This window comes from Carassius gibelio, chromosome A11 (genome assembly GCF_023724105.1).
Source record: "Carassius gibelio isolate Cgi1373 ecotype wild population from Czech Republic chromosome A11, carGib1.2-hapl.c, whole genome shotgun sequence".
In the NCBI taxonomy this organism is placed as follows: Eukaryota; Metazoa; Chordata; class Actinopteri; order Cypriniformes; family Cyprinidae; genus Carassius; species Carassius gibelio.
Genome location: NC_068381.1, coordinates 1,095,303 through 1,114,337, shown reverse-complemented (window position 1 = coordinate 1,114,337; position 19,035 = coordinate 1,095,303). Strand labels below are relative to the sequence as shown.

The 19,035-nt window shown below is 37.2% G+C and overlaps 2 protein-coding genes across 2 annotated transcripts; one reads left to right on the top strand and one right to left on the bottom strand.

The window, feature by feature from the left end:
* Positions 1–477: 477 nt before the first annotated feature.
* On the top strand, positions 478–7,996 carry LOC128021947 (protein O-GlcNAcase). The gene is made up of 16 exons (XM_052609048.1): positions 478–617; positions 1,254–1,305; positions 1,395–1,492; positions 1,673–1,803; positions 1,884–2,055; positions 2,153–2,251; positions 2,457–2,729; positions 2,802–2,900; positions 3,680–3,906; positions 4,006–4,183; positions 6,614–6,699; positions 6,777–6,869; positions 7,008–7,078; positions 7,157–7,277; positions 7,343–7,466; positions 7,577–7,996. Exons 1-16 carry the CDS (start codon positions 575–577, stop codon positions 7,711–7,713), a joined length of 2,004 nt encoding a protein of 667 aa, XP_052465008.1. The 5' UTR covers positions 478–574; the 3' UTR covers positions 7,714–7,996.
* On the bottom strand, positions 7,813–14,768 carry LOC128021948 (soluble calcium-activated nucleotidase 1-like). Its single transcript, XM_052609049.1, has 4 exons — positions 14,611–14,768; positions 11,174–11,803; positions 9,815–10,018; positions 7,813–9,041 (listed from the first exon to the last, which is right to left on the bottom strand). Exons 1-4 carry the CDS (start codon positions 14,705–14,707, stop codon positions 8,671–8,673), a joined length of 1,302 nt encoding a protein of 433 aa, XP_052465009.1. The 5' UTR covers positions 14,708–14,768; the 3' UTR covers positions 7,813–8,670.
* Positions 14,769–19,035: the final 4,267 nt, after the last annotated feature.

Sequence of the window (19,035 nt, the reverse complement as noted above, 5' to 3'; positions counted from 1 at the left end):
TTTCCCGCGAAAACTATATCACGTGAGAGAGGACGACGTCGTTGAGAAATAGAAAACCCTGTAAATTAATTACCATTTAAAACAACATTCACACGTGTTTATTTTGTAAGATTCAAACGAGAAGACGAAGAATAAACACCCGGGTGTATATATTTTCTTAACAATGTATCAGTTTTTCATTGTAGAAGTTCGTGACTAAAACGAACATCCCCTCAAACCAGTGTTTTAAGTTCCCTTCATTGCCATTTTAAACACTTTAAAGGCACACTGGCATTAATTTATTCAATTCATATACATTTTCAAACGTAGTGTAGTGCCTTTTATTAATAATTTCATAATTAATTTGTGTGGAGTACGTTACCTCAAGTAGAGACTGCAGAAAGCGAGCGGGCGGAGGGCGGAGCTACGCGCGGATGGGCGGGGTTTATTTGACAGCTGCGGAAGCGCGCATGCGCGACAGCGTGACCACGCGTACAATAAGGAAGTAGAGAGATTATAAACATAAACATTAATCCAAACAGCTGATTCCGTGTCATCAGATCCACAGATCTCGTCGAGCACACTTCCAGGAATCATGTCCCAGAAATCCAAGATGTTCCTCAGTGGAGTAGTCGAGGGTGAGTCACTAAAAGCGTTTGACATAATACAAAAACTGTAACATAACATAAATACACGTAATGACCACATACATGATTAATGTTAAGCTTAATGTGTTTGTAACGTGATTACAGCTTAGTTATTTAGTTGTTGTTTTTTTTTGTTACATGTTGATAAAATAGTACAATACTAATATGTTTTATTTAGTAATTGTTTATTTTATTTAGTAGCCGCATTGTAATATTATTCTTTTTTTATTCAGTTTCATTTTTAGTATTAGTGGTAATAATAATAATTTTATCTTGCAGTAAAATATTATGATTGAATACATTTTTTGGTTTTATTTAGTAGCAGTAGGAGTAATGCTAATAATAAATATTATTATTTCTTTAAAGCCATATTCATTATATGGCAAAATAAAAATAGCCAAATAGTGCTAGAAACATGCGCAACATGTAATTTTTTTTAATCATGTTATAAATAGCTTTTAAGGATATTCTACTGATTTGTATCATTATAATAATAATGCCTAGAATGTAGAATAAATGCAGAATATATAATAAACAAGATGCACAAATTATTCAGTTTTACATATTATGCATTAGGATAAATACATGTATTTGATTTCTGAATGTTATGATCTTTGTGTGCTGCAGGGTTTTATGGGAGGCCGTGGACTATGAGCCAGAGGAAAGAGCTCTTCAGGAGGTGAACGAACCGCTCTTATCACATGCCTTCAGCTCTTATCAGCTCATTTATCACTTCTTCTCTGTGTGTGCGTGCTGTTGTCTTCATAGGGAGCAGAAATGGGGCTTGAACGCGTATCTGTACGCCCCAAAAGATGATTACAAACACCGGATGTACTGGAGAGATCTGTATTCCCTGGAGGAAGCAGGTGACAGACATGTATTTGATACACAGGACTGAATAATGAATACTGAATACGATACTCTCACAGTACTTTAAACCAGAGAAGCCCAAACCAAAGTTGGTCCTTGATAAACTTTGATCCTGATCCCCTTGAGCAGAGCAGGACTGTCGTTTCTGAAGATGAGGTGTTGGTTGTGTCTTCCAGAGCAGCTGATGACGCTGATCTCCGCCGCTCGGGAGCGTAACGTGGAGTTCATCTATGCCATCTCTCCAGGGCTGGACATCACCTTCTCCAACCCTAAAGAGCTGGCGGCGCTCAAGAGGAAGCTCAGCCAGGTGCGCACCGCTGGAAAGCAATCATCAGTTATTTAACCCAATCTTTGATTAGGAGTGATCTCTTTGTGAACTCTGTGCAGGTGTGTGGCTTCGGCTGCCGGTCGTTCGCGCTGCTGTTTGACGACATCGAGACGGAGATGTGTCCGGCTGATAAAGAGGCGTTCAGCTCGTTCGCTGAAGCTCAGGTGTCCGTCACTAACCAGGTGTTTCTGCACCTGGACGAGCCGCACACCTTCCTCTTCTGCCCCACCGGTAAACACAGCCGTCTCAAAATAACCAGCATTCTCAGTGTTGAGCGTTTCTTCAATGCACAACAATTGTCATTATTTCTGTAATCTGGTTTGTGCAGATTACTGCGCTGCGTTCTGCACTCCTAGCGTGCCGCTGTCTGCGTATCTGAACACGGTCGGAGAGAAACTCAACGCTGGGATCGACATCCTCTGGACAGGTAGCATCACTAACATTCATGCATTTAGCAGATGCTTTTATCTAAAGTGACTTGCATTGCATTCAGAGTCTGTGTTTGATCAGTGCATGCATTCCCTGCAAATCAAACCCATGAGCTGGATGCATCACTAATGCATGAATGCGTCATTATGGAAGCGGCATGAAGGCAGTTTTTCGACATGCAGAACATGCTTGTGTCCCGTCAGGGCCGAAGGTGGTGTCCCAGGACATCAGTGTGGCGTCTATAGAGGAGGTGTCCGCTGTCCTGAGGAGACCGCCGGTCATCTGGGACAACATCCACGCTAACGACTACGACCCGCAGAGAATGTTCCTGGGACCCTTCAAGAACCGGCCCACCGAGCTCATCCCTAAACTCAGAGGCGTCCTCACCAACCCCAACTGTGAATTTGAGCTTAACTTCGTGGCTGTTCACACACTGGCCACCTGGTGCAGCTCCGGACACAGAGACGTCTCTATGGGTAAAGATCGCTTCTGTTCACACCGCATCGTGTGCATCATTTATTAATGTCTGTGATGTCATCGCTGCACAGATGGAGACGATCAGGGCTCGGACTACAACCCCCATGAGGCTTTGCGGCTGGCGCTCTCTGATTGGCTGGTTGAGTTTGGCAGAGCTGATCAACCTGATGGTAAATACATTTTAAAAAGGCCATCAAAACATTTAATTACTTAATATTGATAAATATGTCAAATATCAATTTCAGTTTAACTTCTCATTTAAATACACTGAAATACTAAAATAAATAAATAAAAATGAAAACTACATAGACATTTTTTTTAAAACCTACTAAAAAATTACTAAAATAAAAAAACAGAAAATATTAAAATAATATGAACAAAAGATTAATAATAAGATTATATACACAGCTCATAGTTCACCCTTAATTCAAAGAAAAATGTATGTTTTTCTTATAAAAAGCCTATATTTAGGATTTTTATGCTTCATTTTTATGCAAATTAAGCATTGTAAGAAATTCTCATTACTATAAAGGAAACTAATTATTTTTTTCAATATATTTTATTTAAAAAAATCTGATACTGTGATTTGCTGAATTAAAAAAAAACATTGAATCAGTGTTATTTAATATCATTCATATAGTTTTTGTTATTGTTTTGAATTATATTAATAAAAAAATCAGTTTTCATTACAATTTCAGTTAATTCTTTTGTGTTTTTATTATTATTAATTATTCTTTTATCTAGTTTTAATTATTCGAGTACTTCAAATGACACGTAAATGACAAATATAGTAAGTTAAAGTTCTAGTTTTATTCTATTGAACGTTTTTATGGTTTTAGATAATAGATAAGACCCTGTAGAATCAAAAAACACCTGCTTAATTGGCATTAATAGTAATGTTGGAATCCCAATCACTCGTGATTATCCAGCGGTGTGTCCCTGTGTTCAGGTGCAGGAGCAGGCCGCTCTAAACGCCAGGCGTCTGACGAGGAGCCGATGCAGACGGAGGGATACGCTCCAGGACCCGGAGACAACCCTCTGTACACCGCTGAGCCGCTGACGCTGGACGACCTGACGCTGCTGTCCGAGCTCTTCTATCTGCCGTACGAACACGGAGCCACGGCCGTCCTCATGCTGCAGGAGCTGCACTGGCTGCGCAGAGAGGATTCAGAGCGGGTCAGGATCACACAAACACTGCACTGACACCGCATGCACTGTGAGTTGTTCTGGATATAATGCGTTGATGTACATGTACCTGTGGCTGGATCTCCGCAGGATAAGGAGGAATGGCGGCGGAGAGCGGAGAAGTTTGACGATATGTGCAGCGCTGTGGTGCGGATGTTCAACAGACTGTCCAACGTTCCCAACCGGATCGTCCTGTACGACCTCTACAACTACATCTGTGACATCAAGAGCGGCGTCACCATGGCCAAAGCCTTCGTCAAGACCCTGGGTGAGAGACTCGAGACGCTCGTCCTCTGATCATACAGCAGTAAACTCAAAGAACAAGCACCAAGAACTGACAACGCTCCTTAGCTGTTATTAAAACAGTGTAAACCACGGCTTCACAGGGATTATTGCGGTTATTCCATATACACAGTAAGGTTTCACAAAATAAAACAGAGCAAATAAAGTATAAAAACAGTTTCTTCCACCAAACAATGTAGCTCCTCAGAAACAGTCTCGTAACTTTGAACGCTCCTCTGGTTTCAGTTGTGTTTTTGTTTATTTTGGTGACGTATAAATAAAGTCTTCCCATCTGCCTGCACTTGAGTCTTCGCCTCTTGCGATCCGTGACACTACGTCCTTAATAACAATGGATGAAAAGTTTAGAGCCCTACTGATGATTAAGTCTAGAGTGTGTCCACCTTTGTGTGTGGGTCCATGTACATGCTGAATCGACAGGTAAAAAAAAAAGCCTCAAGTCCAAATATTCATTTATCACCAATTAACTGTTTGACAATCACTTCCTGCTTCGATGTGCCGATCTGAATTAAAAAAAATCTCAAACATGCTCCGAAGTGCCGATCTGAATCAACCGAGTCGCGAACATGCTCCGAAGTGCCGATCTGAATCAACCGAGTCGCGAACAGGCTCCGAAGCGCCGATCTGAATCAACCGAGTCGCGAACAGGCTCCGAAGCGCCGATCTGAATCAACGGAGTCGCGAACAGGCTCCGAAGCGCCGATCTGAATCAACCGAGTCGCGAACAGGCTCCGAAGCGCCGATCTGAATCAACCGAGTCGCGAACAGGCTCCGAAGCGCCGATCTGAATCAACCGAGTCGCGAACAGGCTCCGAAGCGCCGATCTGAATCAACCGAGTCGCGAACAGGCTCCGAAGCGCCGATCTGAATCAACCGAGTCGCGAACAGGCTCCGAAGCGCCGATCTGAATCAACCGAGTCGCGAACAGGCTCCGAAGCGCCGATCTGAATCAACCGAGTCGCGAATAGGCTCCGAAGCGCCGATCTGAATCAACCGAGTCGCGAACAGGCTCCGAAGCGCCGATCTGAATCAACCGAGTCGCGAACAGGCTCCGAAGCGCCGATCTGAAAACTTCGACCAAAGAATTTAAAAAATAACTCTATTTCTCTAATAACTCTAATAACTTTACAACTCTATGAAAGACACAGATCACGTATCTAAAAATAAATCGCTAAAGTAAAAGAGAAATAATAAGAGGAGTGAAGTTTCCTACCGTTCTGCTGTGTTTGGTCCTCACGCGCGTCTGATGCTCCGCTGCGCGTCTCCGCCCCTCACACGCACGTTTACAGCGCTAAATTAATCATCTTTGCTAATTATTATACATTTACTTCATTGTCAGCTTCAGGTACTTCATTAATTATTGTTCAAACAAAAAAAGGTTGTATTTCAGTAATAATTCTAAATTATCAAAAGAAAATATATAAAATAATGGTTTCTATGTTAATATCCTTTAAAATATAATGTATTTCTGTGATGCTCCGCTGTATTTCCAGCATCATTCTTCCAGTCTTCAGTGTCACATGATCTTCAGAAATCATGAAAATGTGATGATTTATTATTAGAATTATCAACAGTTTTGCTGATAAATATTATTTTTTGATGAATAAAAAGTTAAAATTAAATAAATAAACTTGAGTAAAAGTACATATATACGTATAATAAAATATTACTCCAGTACTCAAATGAACGTACTAAAGTACTCATTTTTTTATGTACTTAAGTAAAAAAGTACTGAAAGATAGATGTTTGCAATTTTATATAGGCTAATTTAATTTTATATTAGCATTTTTTTTTCTCTTATAATCCTACTGCTCAAAATACCTGGGACTTTTTCCAAAATAACCACTATATGGAGGCAAGATATATTTTTGTTGTTGACATGGACTACTCTGATCAGAGTAATGTTCACTGTGAAGCTTACACTGTGATGTACCTTAATAAAAGCATCTAATTCGTAAACGAATCATTTGGTGCGATTCGCGATCCGATTTAAAAGTTTATTTTGAAAAAACTCAGTTCGTTCGTGATGAGTCAGACACCGCTTCTGCGTGTCGGAGCATGTTATATATTATAGGGAGTAACGATATGTTTTATGAAATGTAGTGAAGTTAAAAGTACGATCTTATGCTTTGGAATGTAGTGAAGTAAAAGTAAAAGTTACTCAAAATAAACTACTCCAGTAAAGTACAGATACTTGAAAAATGTACTTAAGTACAGTAACGAAGTAAAGCTACTCCGTTACTGTCCACCACTGCACAGAAGTAAACAAAGGTGTGTGTTACTTTGTAGCTTAATTCACAACAGCTTCGAACGCGCCTCAGCCAATCAGAATCAAGGAGCCGAACTCTCTGTTTCATAATAATAATAATTCTAAACTTTTCTTGTGTTTGTGTTGCAGGAGGTCAGACGCCTCATGCTACCCTCGCTCTGACCGATGACCCCGAGCCCTGGGGCTTCAGAGGAGGACTGTCCGGAGAATTCCAGGTACACTTCTGTACCACATTGACCTTTGACCTGTGACCGGGCCTCCAGCTCCTGACGGTGTTTGTGTTGATGTTTAGCGGATGCTGCCATCTCACGGGATCCGTGATCTGTTCCGCAGTCCTCCAGCCACACGCGTGTACACCATACGACCCTGCACTCCTAGAGACCAGGTGACACGCTCTTAAAGAGACAGTACACCACAAAACATCATGTCTTGTTTTAGTTCCTATTTACCAGTCAAAAGTTCTACTGTATTTTTTTATGTGTCTGTCTGGATTCTTGCGACTCTGTTGTGTGTCTGTTTCCAGCCGGAGGTGCAGAAGATCTTTAAGGAGATGCAGATCGAGACGCAGCAGAAGGTGGAGCTGGTTGGTGACCGGTGAGAGGAATACACCAGCTAGTTTAGTTAAGTTAGTCACCGAGCACTTAATCAAACTGGTTTCTGTGTCTGCGTCAGGCTGGTGGAGGGTCACGTCACGCCGTCACAGAACTGCAGTCTGATCCTAGACGACGCGGCTGGAGTTTGTGGTTATGCCTTCGCCCTCAGCGATGCCAAGACAGCCATGACTAAAGCTCAGGTACAGAAACAATCTATAAAACTCAAAACATGTCTTGGTCTTCACTGTGTTTGTGTTCCCTCCAGTATCCAGAGACGATGCTGCAGGATTTCCCATCAGTCATGGCCGTTCAGATCCACTCCAGAGTTCCTGATCACAGCACGGCCAAGCGGCTGATTGAACAGATGCTGTCAGCGCTGAGAGACAGCGGTGAGTTTAACAACACTCTCCACCAATCAGCAGCGTTACATTAGTCAGCGCTCTCACCGATGATGCTCAACAGATGACGGCAAGCTGCTCATCTAAGTGTGTTTTCACAGGGTCTAAAGGGGTTTTCAGTGAATTCAGATCCAAAGACAGACGCATGTTCGACTTCCTAAAGACGCTGGATGTGTTTCAGGTTCTTAAAGTCGACGGGCTTCCCACCAACCTGGTCATCATGGGAACTAAACTCTGATCTTACCATTTAAATTCATCCTTTGATTAAATCCATAATTTAGTAAACCACAAACATAAATTAATTCATTAAATGCACTAAAAAACAAAAACATAAATGTTTCAAATGAATAATAAATCTTTATTTGCATTCATTTCAATATGCACATCTTGTTATTTTTTTTAATCAATTACACAAATCAAAGACATATTATATAAACATATCCAGTGTAGATTGTACACTTAAAAAAATAAAGTTTTGAGCTGTTGTTGTTTTTAATAAAGGCTAATCATTTTTAACACAATTACTGCGATTCTTCTCATTTGTGCGTTTCTCAAAGTACACATTTATTTATTTATTACACAGGCTTTCTGCAATATAAGGGTCACAATTATAAATTTCTCTTTTATGACAAAAATCATTAGGATATTAAGTAAAGATCATGTTCCATGAAGATATTTAGTACATTTCCTACCATAAATATATCAAAACTTAATTTTTGATTAGTAATATGCATTGCTAAGAATTAATTTGAACAACTTTAAAGATGATTTTCTCAATATTTAGATTTTTTTGCATCCCTCAGATTCCAGATTTTCAAATAGTTGTATCTCAGACAAATATTGTCCTCCGAACAAACCACACATGAATTGAGAGATGATGCATAAACCTCAATTTTGAAAAACTTTGACTGGTTTTGTGCTCCAGGGTCACCTAAATGCAGCATTATGTTAATCTATCTGTGCTGGAAAATGTTCATTTGTTGCAGTGCATGCAGCATTTAATGCCACGACTTTATTTTAAAGCCACGTGAAATAGGACCCGCAGAAAGCCTGTTTCCTCTATTATTGCATCTGTTTCCCGTTGCTTCAGTCTCCTGAAGTCCGCTGTAGTGATGTTTTCTGTGTCTGGTCCCGCATTGAGGATGGCCGTCTGCATGTGTCTGGAAATATTCTGGCCAGTGTATGGCCGTGTCGTCTATATGAACTCCAGTCCTTCATATTTGACGTCTCCGATCTTGGTGTCAGGCAGCAGGATTCGTCCGTCCAGCGTGAAGGCCGTGATGTACGTGGCGATTCGGCCCGCGTCCTCCTCTGATTTGAGCGCCAGTATGATCTGGTCGTCTGTGTCTGGGATGAATCTGAAGGAGGAGAAGCCGAGCGTGGGTTTGAGCGTCCCGATGCGTGAGGCTGAGATCTCACTGAAGTCCGGCGAGCAGCTCAGGATCAGGTTTGTGCCTCGGCGCTCGTCTGCCGTTTCCTCGTAGCGTTCGGAGCTCGCTCGGCGAGGGAGGAAGAACCAGCGCTGGAGACGCTCGCTCCACACGGCCGACTCGTGGATCAGATATCCTGAGACAGACGATACGATACGATACGATATCAGATCATACGCCAGTCAAAGAGTTTGGGGTCAGTGAGACTTGTAATGTTTTAAAAGAAGTCTCTTCTGCTCATCAAAGCTGCATTTATAAGATCAAAAACCCAGTAATCTTGTAAAATGTTTTTACAATATAAAACAATGGTTTTTATTTTAATATACTTTAAAATATAATTTATTTCTGTGATGCAAAGCTGAATTTTCATCATCATTACTCCAGTATAAAGTGTCACATGATCTTCAGATTTATTATTAGAATTATCAAACAGTTGTGCTGACAAATATTTTTTCTGGATTCTTTGATGAATAAAAAGTTAAAAAGAACAGCATTTATTCAGACTATAATTATTTTCTAACAATATAAATCTTTGTTAACATTTCTTAATTTAACACATCCTTGCTGAATTAAAGTTTTGATTTCTTTCAAAAAAAGAAAGCATGCAAATGTATTGACCATAAACTTTTGAACTGTAGTGTATATTTTTAGAAAAGATTTTGATTTCAAATAAATGCTGTTCTTTTTAACTTTTTATTCATCAAAGAAACCTGAAAAATAATGCATCACAGTTTCCAGAAAAATATTGTGCAGCACAACTGTGTTCAACATTGATAATAATCAGAAATGTTTACGTGAGTATGTGTGTGTGTGTGTGTGTGTGTGTGTGTGTGTGTGAGTGTGAGTGTGTGTGAGTGTGTGAGTGTGAGTGTGTGTGAGTGTGTGTGAGTGCGTGTGTGTGTGACTCACCTGGTGGTTTGATATCTGCTGCTATCTTGAGTGCGTTATACCGCGGTACCCAGTTCTCGTGCTCCACATCACCACGAAACCCGACTATCTTCACCCACTCGGGGTTATTATTGACGAACTCTCCGGTGATGGTCGTCCACTCTTTCCCGAGACCACCAACATACAGACGCTCGTCCTTCACCGCCAACCACTCCGCCTTAAAACCTGCCACCAAAGGTCAAAGGTCAAGGGAAAGATCACACCTGCATGATGCACTAAAACTATGCACTCTTGAGCATGTAAAATATTGCGTCTAGATTCCTCATTGATAATTCAACACGTGTGGTTTAGTTCTGATGTTTCTTATTCCAGCTTATAAACTTCCTGTTTAAAAGAGGATGGATTAAACATACTGAAGAGTAGATGCACTTGATTTTCAGTGACTTTAAATGATACAGAATGACATAAGTATACAATAATATCAGATTATATTTGTTGCCAGACAAAAGATTTTTTACGTTTTTGACTGAAGTCTCTTTTGCTCAGCAAGGCTGCATTTATTTGATAAGATACAGTAAAAATTTTAAAATAATTTTACAATTTAAAATATACATTTTCTATGTGAATATCTAACTCTAATTTCTGTGATGCTCCGCTGTATTTTCAGCATCATTCCTCCAGTCTTCAGTGTCGCATGATCTTCAGAAATCAGAATAATATGATGATTTACTGCTCAAGAAACATTTCTGATTATTATCAGTGTTGAACACAGTTGTGCTGCTCAATATTTGTATGGAAACTGTGATACAATAAAACTTCTTTTAAATATTACACTCCAAACTTTTGAACAGCAACATATCAAGGTTTACACAAACAGATTTAATCGCAGAAATAAACTTCATTTCAACATTCTATATTCACATAGAAAACAGCTGTTTTAAATTATATTTCACAATTATTACTGTAGTTTTGATGAAATAAATGCAGAAAACACTTCTTTCAAAAAAAAAAAGTATATTATAGTATATATATTTATTTAATATATAACATTTAAATTTTATTTTAAAAAGCGTATGTCTGATGATATATTTGTAAGATTTTAAAATTTTTCCGTTTGTTTGTTGTGTGTTTTTCTGTTTTTAATGACATCTGTTTTTATATAAATAAATTGTTATTCTCATGTCAACTTCAAAGACTATTTCCATGGCAAAATCAACTAAAAAAATACAAATATAACAAATAAAATAACAACCAGCACAACAACACTTAATTATTCCAAACTTTTGAATAATTTGAGTGCATATATAATATATAAGGTAATAAATAAGAAATACACTGCTGGATTCTCTTAAAGATGTTCTTATATAAAGCTGTATTCACCTTTAGACACATTTCCGTCTCCGTCCGGCAGGATGACCCAAGGCACGGCTCGGTTGCCCTCTATCCGGTACACCACACCCGTACGGTCGTCCACGCTGTACAGGTGCCCGTTAAACGCCACCAGCTCGGACAGCTCCATCCCACGACCCTTCTCCGACAGATGACTCTCCAGAACCACCGTCTCCGGATCCCACTCCACGGACACACTGTCCCCGCTGTCGGACACCAGCAGGTGTCCTTGTTTCAGGAAGCTGAACCATGTGTTGTCCTCCTGTCTGCGTGAGTTCGTGTCCAGGTCTGCTATGACTCCAATCCGGTAGCGGATCCCACTGGCCATGTGTTCCGGAGGACTGAGCGGATACGTGTGGTTATAACGTGAATCCACGGATTCGGCCGATGCCATCATGCCTGATACGTCCCGGCTGGAACGCCACGAGCGCTGGCTGCTACCTTTGCCATCGGTGGAGCTCGACGGAGTTTGGTGCAGGTACACCAGGACAGCCAATCCCAGCAGGATTCCCACCAGGATAGCTCGCCATCGGAAGCGGAAACGCAGGTCAGAGATGGAGCTAGTGACGGAGGAGAACATGGACACACCATGAGCAGAAACCCCGATGGAGTCACGGCTCGCTGTTGACATGGAGAAGAGAAGAAACTTGAAATATGAATAAATTAAAATTCCACTTTCCATTATAAAACATCTTTTGGATGTTAGGATAAAAGTGCAAGGTTCAGATTTAAAGCAAGACACCACAGGTGAAAACCCTACAATAACGGTGCAGGAATAATCATCTACTAATACCTCAATCTTTTAGTACATTATTATTCTTATATTGTTATTGTAGTGTTACAAGCAAAAATGTGAGCTGACCAATACAACCATATTTACCCATCTAATAATAATCATATGTACATTAAGGGAATTGTTCTCTATTACTAATGTTCTGAAATGTTATGCACTAGTTTGCATGCATTTCCCGAAAAATAAATCTGAACGCTGGATGAAGCCAGATTTAAAATTCTGGTTTGGGTTTGTCATCCTATTAGAGTGTAAGGTTTTTATAGAGGGGATTTTGGATTTTTTTTTTTATCACTCCATAAATCATAAAAAAAAATGACAATGGACAGAAAACGAACACATTTTCACCATGTTTGTAGGAATAAAATGCTGTATAAATGAGTGTGAATGATATATGAACAATCCCCTCGGTAGAAACCTTCAGAATATAGAGAGGAATAAAACTGTAAGTTTTGGTGTTTCTAAGTGCTGCAGAAGTGGAGAAAAAACTCATTTTGTGAAAACAGCTTTTAAAGATATGTAATATAATTGAAATCTAAGGTAAAATAATAGTTTTTCCATGTTCAGTTTTTTTAGTTGTCTTTTTAAATGTTGGTTTATTTTGCTTCCATAACATATCTTTCTTTCAGACTAGAGGAATGAAAACATCTAAAATATACATTTGGGTGTTTATATTTTATTGCACTTTATCTATTTCCGCCTGTACATTTTAATTCCCATCCATATCTTTTAAGAGTTTTTTCTCCACTTCTGCAGCACTTACAAACACCAAAACTTACAGTTTTATTCCTCTCTATATTCTGAAGGATATTACTGAGGGGATTGTTCATATACAATTCAGATTACATTTTATTACAATATTGCAAAAAAAAATTCTTAAGTGTAAATTTTTTATTCACGGTGTGATAAAAAGAGAAATCCAAAATCCCAATTATAAAAATCTTTCACTCTAATATAACAACAAACCTAAACAGGAATTTTGAACCTGGCTTTATCCTATATTCACATTTATTTTCTAGAAATGTATGCAAATTTAAACTGTTTATTATTAATCAACAGCAGTATTTTTTTCAACATTTAAAAAGGCTAATAAATGCTCAAACTATTGTAGAAAGCATGCACATCCATGAAAAATGCTAATCAGGCGCTCAACCAAACCTTTTTCCATTTCGCTATGATAAATGCTGAACAAAACTAAACCACAGTTGATTAAACGACAGCAAACCTCTCATCCCATAATGATGAGAGTTCAATGCTAAACGTGTCTGTTTAACAATCATTACTGCAAGCTTCATTAAGAGATTAAACACAACTGCGGCCCAGAGAATATGAATCTCAGCAACAAACCTCATAAAACATGCTTCAGAACACCCAGCTGACCTTTAATATTTACATTCAGTAAACGCTTTTATCTAAAGCAGCTTACAAATAAGGAATACAACAAACTATTTTCAGCACGAGTCTCAGATCTTTGAACTCCACTGAATGTAAAATGTAAAGTATAATGAGTATTCAATAAATTAAATCATTGTGTCTTGAATTTTGTTTATGTTTTGATCATTCTTAACATAGAAACACTTCAGTTACACATAGTAATACTACATATTTACTCATAACCACATCAGATATTATTTACTTATTTAATCATTTATTATATATTTAATGTATTACTATCTTAATGTTATACATATATAATATTAAATAAAGAAATAAGACTATACATATATATATATATGTGTGTGTGTGTGTGTGTGTGTGTGTGTGTGTGTGTGTATTATATATTTTTTCTTGTCATTTAATTAAAAATGTGGAGAAAACAGAAAACAAAAGATCATTCTTAATAAAGAAAAATGCTAATACAGAAAATAAGCTTTTAAAATAGTATATATAAACACAAAATGGATAAAGTTCATCACATTTTTTGTTAACTTTTTCTCTCAAATGATAATAATAATAATAATAATAATAAAAAATGTTGAGACTTCTTACCGCTAGTGTCAAAACTTTAGACTACATTAAAATTAAATAAAAATTATTACTTAATCTATTATTTAATTAAAAAAAAACGTTAAGATAATAAAATCATCTTGGATCAGTTTAATTTAACCAGAAAACATCTGAAAGAAACTAGACACATAAACCTTCAAACAATCACAGCATGCTTGTAATGTATCTGTTGACATGGCAACCATGACTTTACCTGTGAAAGGTGAGATCACCTGTGAACTAACCAGTCCAACAAAATAAACAATTATACAACAATTAACATAGTTCATCAAGTTCAGCACAACACAAATATGAGTCCAGATCATTCACAATTCATAACGTTAAATGAAAATAATTCATATGAATTAGTACATTTAAAAGAAAAACTGATCAAATTCATATTACATTTTAAGATAATTGTTGGGTTATGTCAATCAAAAGTTGTATTGAAAGTAATAAAATTACAAACACACAAAACTATTTTTACTACTGTAGTAAAAACTTTTGGACTGCACTAAAAAAAAAAAAAAAAACAAGTAGTTTCTAATAAGAACAAAAATAACTTTAGAAGCTTAGATCTAGTCTTTTTCAAACATATATTTAACTAAACTTAATACAGTGAATGTGAATAAAAGAGGAATAACAAACAAACCTTTCTTTCTGGCCCTCATGTGTGCTGTTTGTGTCATTCGTGAAGTGTGAGACTGTTTTATTATCAGCACTCGTGTGTCATCATCTTCTGAGATCATTGAACCGCGCAGCACTGAGTGACGAGGCAAATCACGAACCCTAACCTAGTACACAGTCACTATAACCTTCAGACCCAGCCCTGCTGAAGCTCTGTGTCAGAGGTTACACACAAAACACTGCTTTCCACCGCATCTCTTCTCTATAGCTGTGATACCGTCAGAAATGTGAAACCAGACATTAAGAGCTTAAGACATTAAGAGTGTAAATCTGTGGTCGGGTTTCTCTTGAAGAACCACTGATTTGTTTGGAAATTGATTGTAAACAAGATCAAACATGCAGATCTCTTTCTGTCTGATCCAATCAGATGAGAGCAGTGGACAGACTGGGACAGAGTTCAACCAGAAACATTGCAGTAAAACTATAATATTCTGGTAAAACATTGGTATACTCATAAACAGATCAGTGGCTCATGAACAATTATGTATTATTTAAATGTAATTTATTTATTTCCTATAATTACAATGATTATATAATTTAATTATTATATATTATTTATTAATAATTTAATATTATATATACACATGTATTATTACATATACATATACGCATATATACATACACATATATACATAAATATATATATATATATATATATATATATATATATATATATATAAAATCCTAATTAAAATAATAAATACATTTTAAATTAATTTAACGTAATATAGAATAAAACAATAAATTATATTTAAGTGTATGTGTGTAACTAAATTAATAGAATTAATAAATTATAATTTATTTCAACATTATATAATAAATAACAATATAATAGTTATATAATATTAATGTTATTAAACAGATGACGGATCATTCAAATTATTGTGTTTATTATATATACACATTTATTAACAATTTAATATAAAGGTTATAAAGATATATATACAAATAAATTGACAGACTATTATATAATATAATACAATTAATAAACTATAAGAAGATTTTCATTTTCCAACATGTTTTTATTTAAAGATTATTTTTTAAATATTATATTAAATATCTTTATTATTTCATTAATTATTTAATATTAGACATAATATATTATATTACATATATTGATATATTTAATTAATATTATATTACATATTCATGATTTAATTTAAAATGTGGACTAAACAAAACAGATGATCACTTCATTCTAATACTTCTGTCTACTAATTGCACTTCTAACTAATGAGCATTTCATATTTTAGTAATGTTACCCCTGTTGCATTAGTTCATATTAATATGAACAAATTAATATTTTTCCAAGTTAGGTTTGGAAAATTATTAATCGAAAGCTCACATTTGTCTCACTTGTTGATTTTGTTGATTTTTTCGGTTTACAAATCTGTTAATTTAGTATAACTGTGACATATTCATGTAATGTAATTTGAATGTACATTACATGATTTGTAGCTGTTTTATTGCTTTCTCTGTGTTCAATCCCAACATTTTTCTTTATTTTTGTTTCTCTCTTTCTTGTGTCTCAGGTCAGAATACAGCTCATTCCCTTTGAAATACTGGGATAAAATCTAAATAATACATCTTTAAACACTAATAATTTACTATCGTTTAGAAAATTTTATAAAACAAGTAAATACAAATCAAAAAGTGACACACTTGCAGTCTGCTTTTCATTTTGATAGCACTATAGCCTACAGAAGAACTCCACAACAAATAATAACACATGTAACTAATGAGGCTATGGATCCAGTGAAAATGAAAATATGCACTGATACAGTGCACTGTAGAAAAATAGTAAAGTGATATTTTATATTAAAAAGTATATGTAGTACAACTTAAAGTAAAGTGAATAATATGAAAAGCGAGTACAATTGTACAATAACATACCGGTATAATAGATTTATAATAGCATAAAATTATATGTAATAATATGAATAATACCATAACATAACAAGTCAGTTTGGGGTTCGCAAATCATTTGAGTCAGTTTCTGGTTCGCAAATCATTTGAGTCAATTTGGGAGTTCGGAGCGGCTTCGCAGATCATTTGAATCAGTTCGAGAGTTCGAAGCAGGTTCGCGAATTATTTGAGTCAGTTCGGCAGTTCGAAGCAGGTTCGCGAATTATTTGAGTCAGTTCGGGAGTTCGGAGCGGGATCGCAAATCATTTGAATCAGTTCGGGAGTTCGAAGCAGGTTCGCGAATTATTTGAGTCAGTTCGGGAGTTCGGAGCGGCTTCGCAGATCATTTGAATCAGTTCGGGAGTTCGAAGCAGGTTCGCGAATTATTTGAGTCAGTTCGGGAGTTCGAAGCAGGTTCGCGAATTATTTGAGTCAGTTCGGGAGTTCGGAGCGGGATCGCAAATCATTTGAATCAGTTCGGGAGTTCGAAGCAGGTTCGCGAATTATTTGAGTCAGTTCGGGAGTTCGGAGCGGGATCGCAAATCATTTGAATCAGTTCGGGAGTTCGAAGCAGGTTCGCGAATTATTTGAGTCAGTTTGGGAGTTCGGAGCGGCTTCGCAGATCATTTGAATCAGTTCGGGAGTTCGAAGCAGGTTCGCGAATTATTTGAGTCAGTTCGAGAGTTCGAAGCAGGTTCGCAAATCATTTGAATCAGTTCGGGAGTTCGTAGCTGGTTCGCGAATCATTTGAGTCAGTTTGTGAGTTCAAAGCGGGTTCGCGAACTCTATGGTTCTATATAGAACTCCAATGAACCCTTTTTTCTAAAAGAGTGTTGTCCAGTGTTGGGCAGTAACACGTTATTGGTAACGCTGATTTTAACTTAATAAATAAATTTGTACGTTTATACCTACCTGGCTGTCCGTCTGTGGTGTCTCTGGAATAACTCTTCGAGGTGGTACGTTGGGTGGGGGACCGGTTAATGTCAAAATTTAGGATTCATTATTGTAACTGAAAATCATATTTGGATCAAAATTGTCAGCTGTTTGGGAACTAAATCCGCTGTAAAGAGTGATCTGTTTAAAAGCCCACTGAAATGCTCCAGTGCAAACGATGCAGACACATCAATCAGCGTCTCTGTGTTTTAGGTTAAAAATTAAATAAAATAACCTTAAACTAACACAGATTAAATAAAATAACTCATGCATGTCCAAATTCCCCCCTGCTGTAATATTAACAGTTTTATTAAAATGCTACCATGACGTCTGTTTTTATATTGTTTATCAACAGTAACGTTATATTGTTTGCATTAACTAGAAGAGTAACGTTAGACAGACATGAATGTTTATTCATAACCGTACTGAAAATAAGTAAATATTGTAGCTGATGCTAAATGTCTAGCTAACAAGCTTGCTGGTGCTAACTTGAGGTAATTTTTATAAATAATGTCCAAATATTTTTATTCAACCACTTATATATATATATATTGATTACATCTGGGGAGAAAAGAAAGGAAGTGATGTTCAGAACATGGTAACTACAGTAATTATCAAAGAGGGAAGAGATGCACCCCGACTTTGTTTATTTAATCTTAACTTTTTATTCATCAAAAGTATAGCAGATTCCAAAATAATATTTGGAAGCACAACTAATAATAATTCATCATATTTTCTTGATTTCTAAAGATCATGTGACACTGAAGACTGGAGGAATGATGCTGAAAATACAGCTGCACATCACAGAAATAGATTATATTTTAAAGGATATTAAAATAGAAACCATTATTTTATATATTTTATTTTGATCATTTAGATTTATTTCGGAAATACAACCTTTTTTTGTATCAAACAGTTCATTGAACAATAATAAATGAAGTACCTGAAGCTGACAATGAAGTAAATGTATAATAATTAGCAAAGATGATTAATTTAGCGCTGTAAACGCGCGTGTGAGGGGCGGAGACGCGCAGCGGAGCGTCAGACGCGCGTGAGGACCAAACAAAGCAGAATGGTAGGAAACTTCACTCCTCTTATTATTTCTCTTTTACTATAGCGATTTATTCTAATATACGTGATCTGAGTCTTTCATAGAGTTGCAGAGTTATTAGAGAAATAGAGTTATTTTTTACATTCTTTGGTCGAGGTTTTCAGATCTGCACTTCGGAGCCTGTTCGCGACTCGGTTGATTCAGATCGGCACTTCGGAGCCTGTTCGCGACTCGGTTGATTCAGATCGGCACTTCGGAGCCTGTTCGCGACTCGGTTGATTCGGATCGGCACTTCGGAGCCTGTTCGCGACTCGGTTGATTCGGATCGGCACTTCGGAGCCTGTTCGCGACTCGGTTGATTCAGATCGGCACTTCGGAGCCTGTTCGCGACTCGGTTGATTCGGATCGGCACTTCGGAGCCTGTTCGCGACTCGGTTGATTCGGATCGGCACTTCGGAGCCTGTTCGCGACTCGGTTGATTCAGATCGATTTATCGGCTTC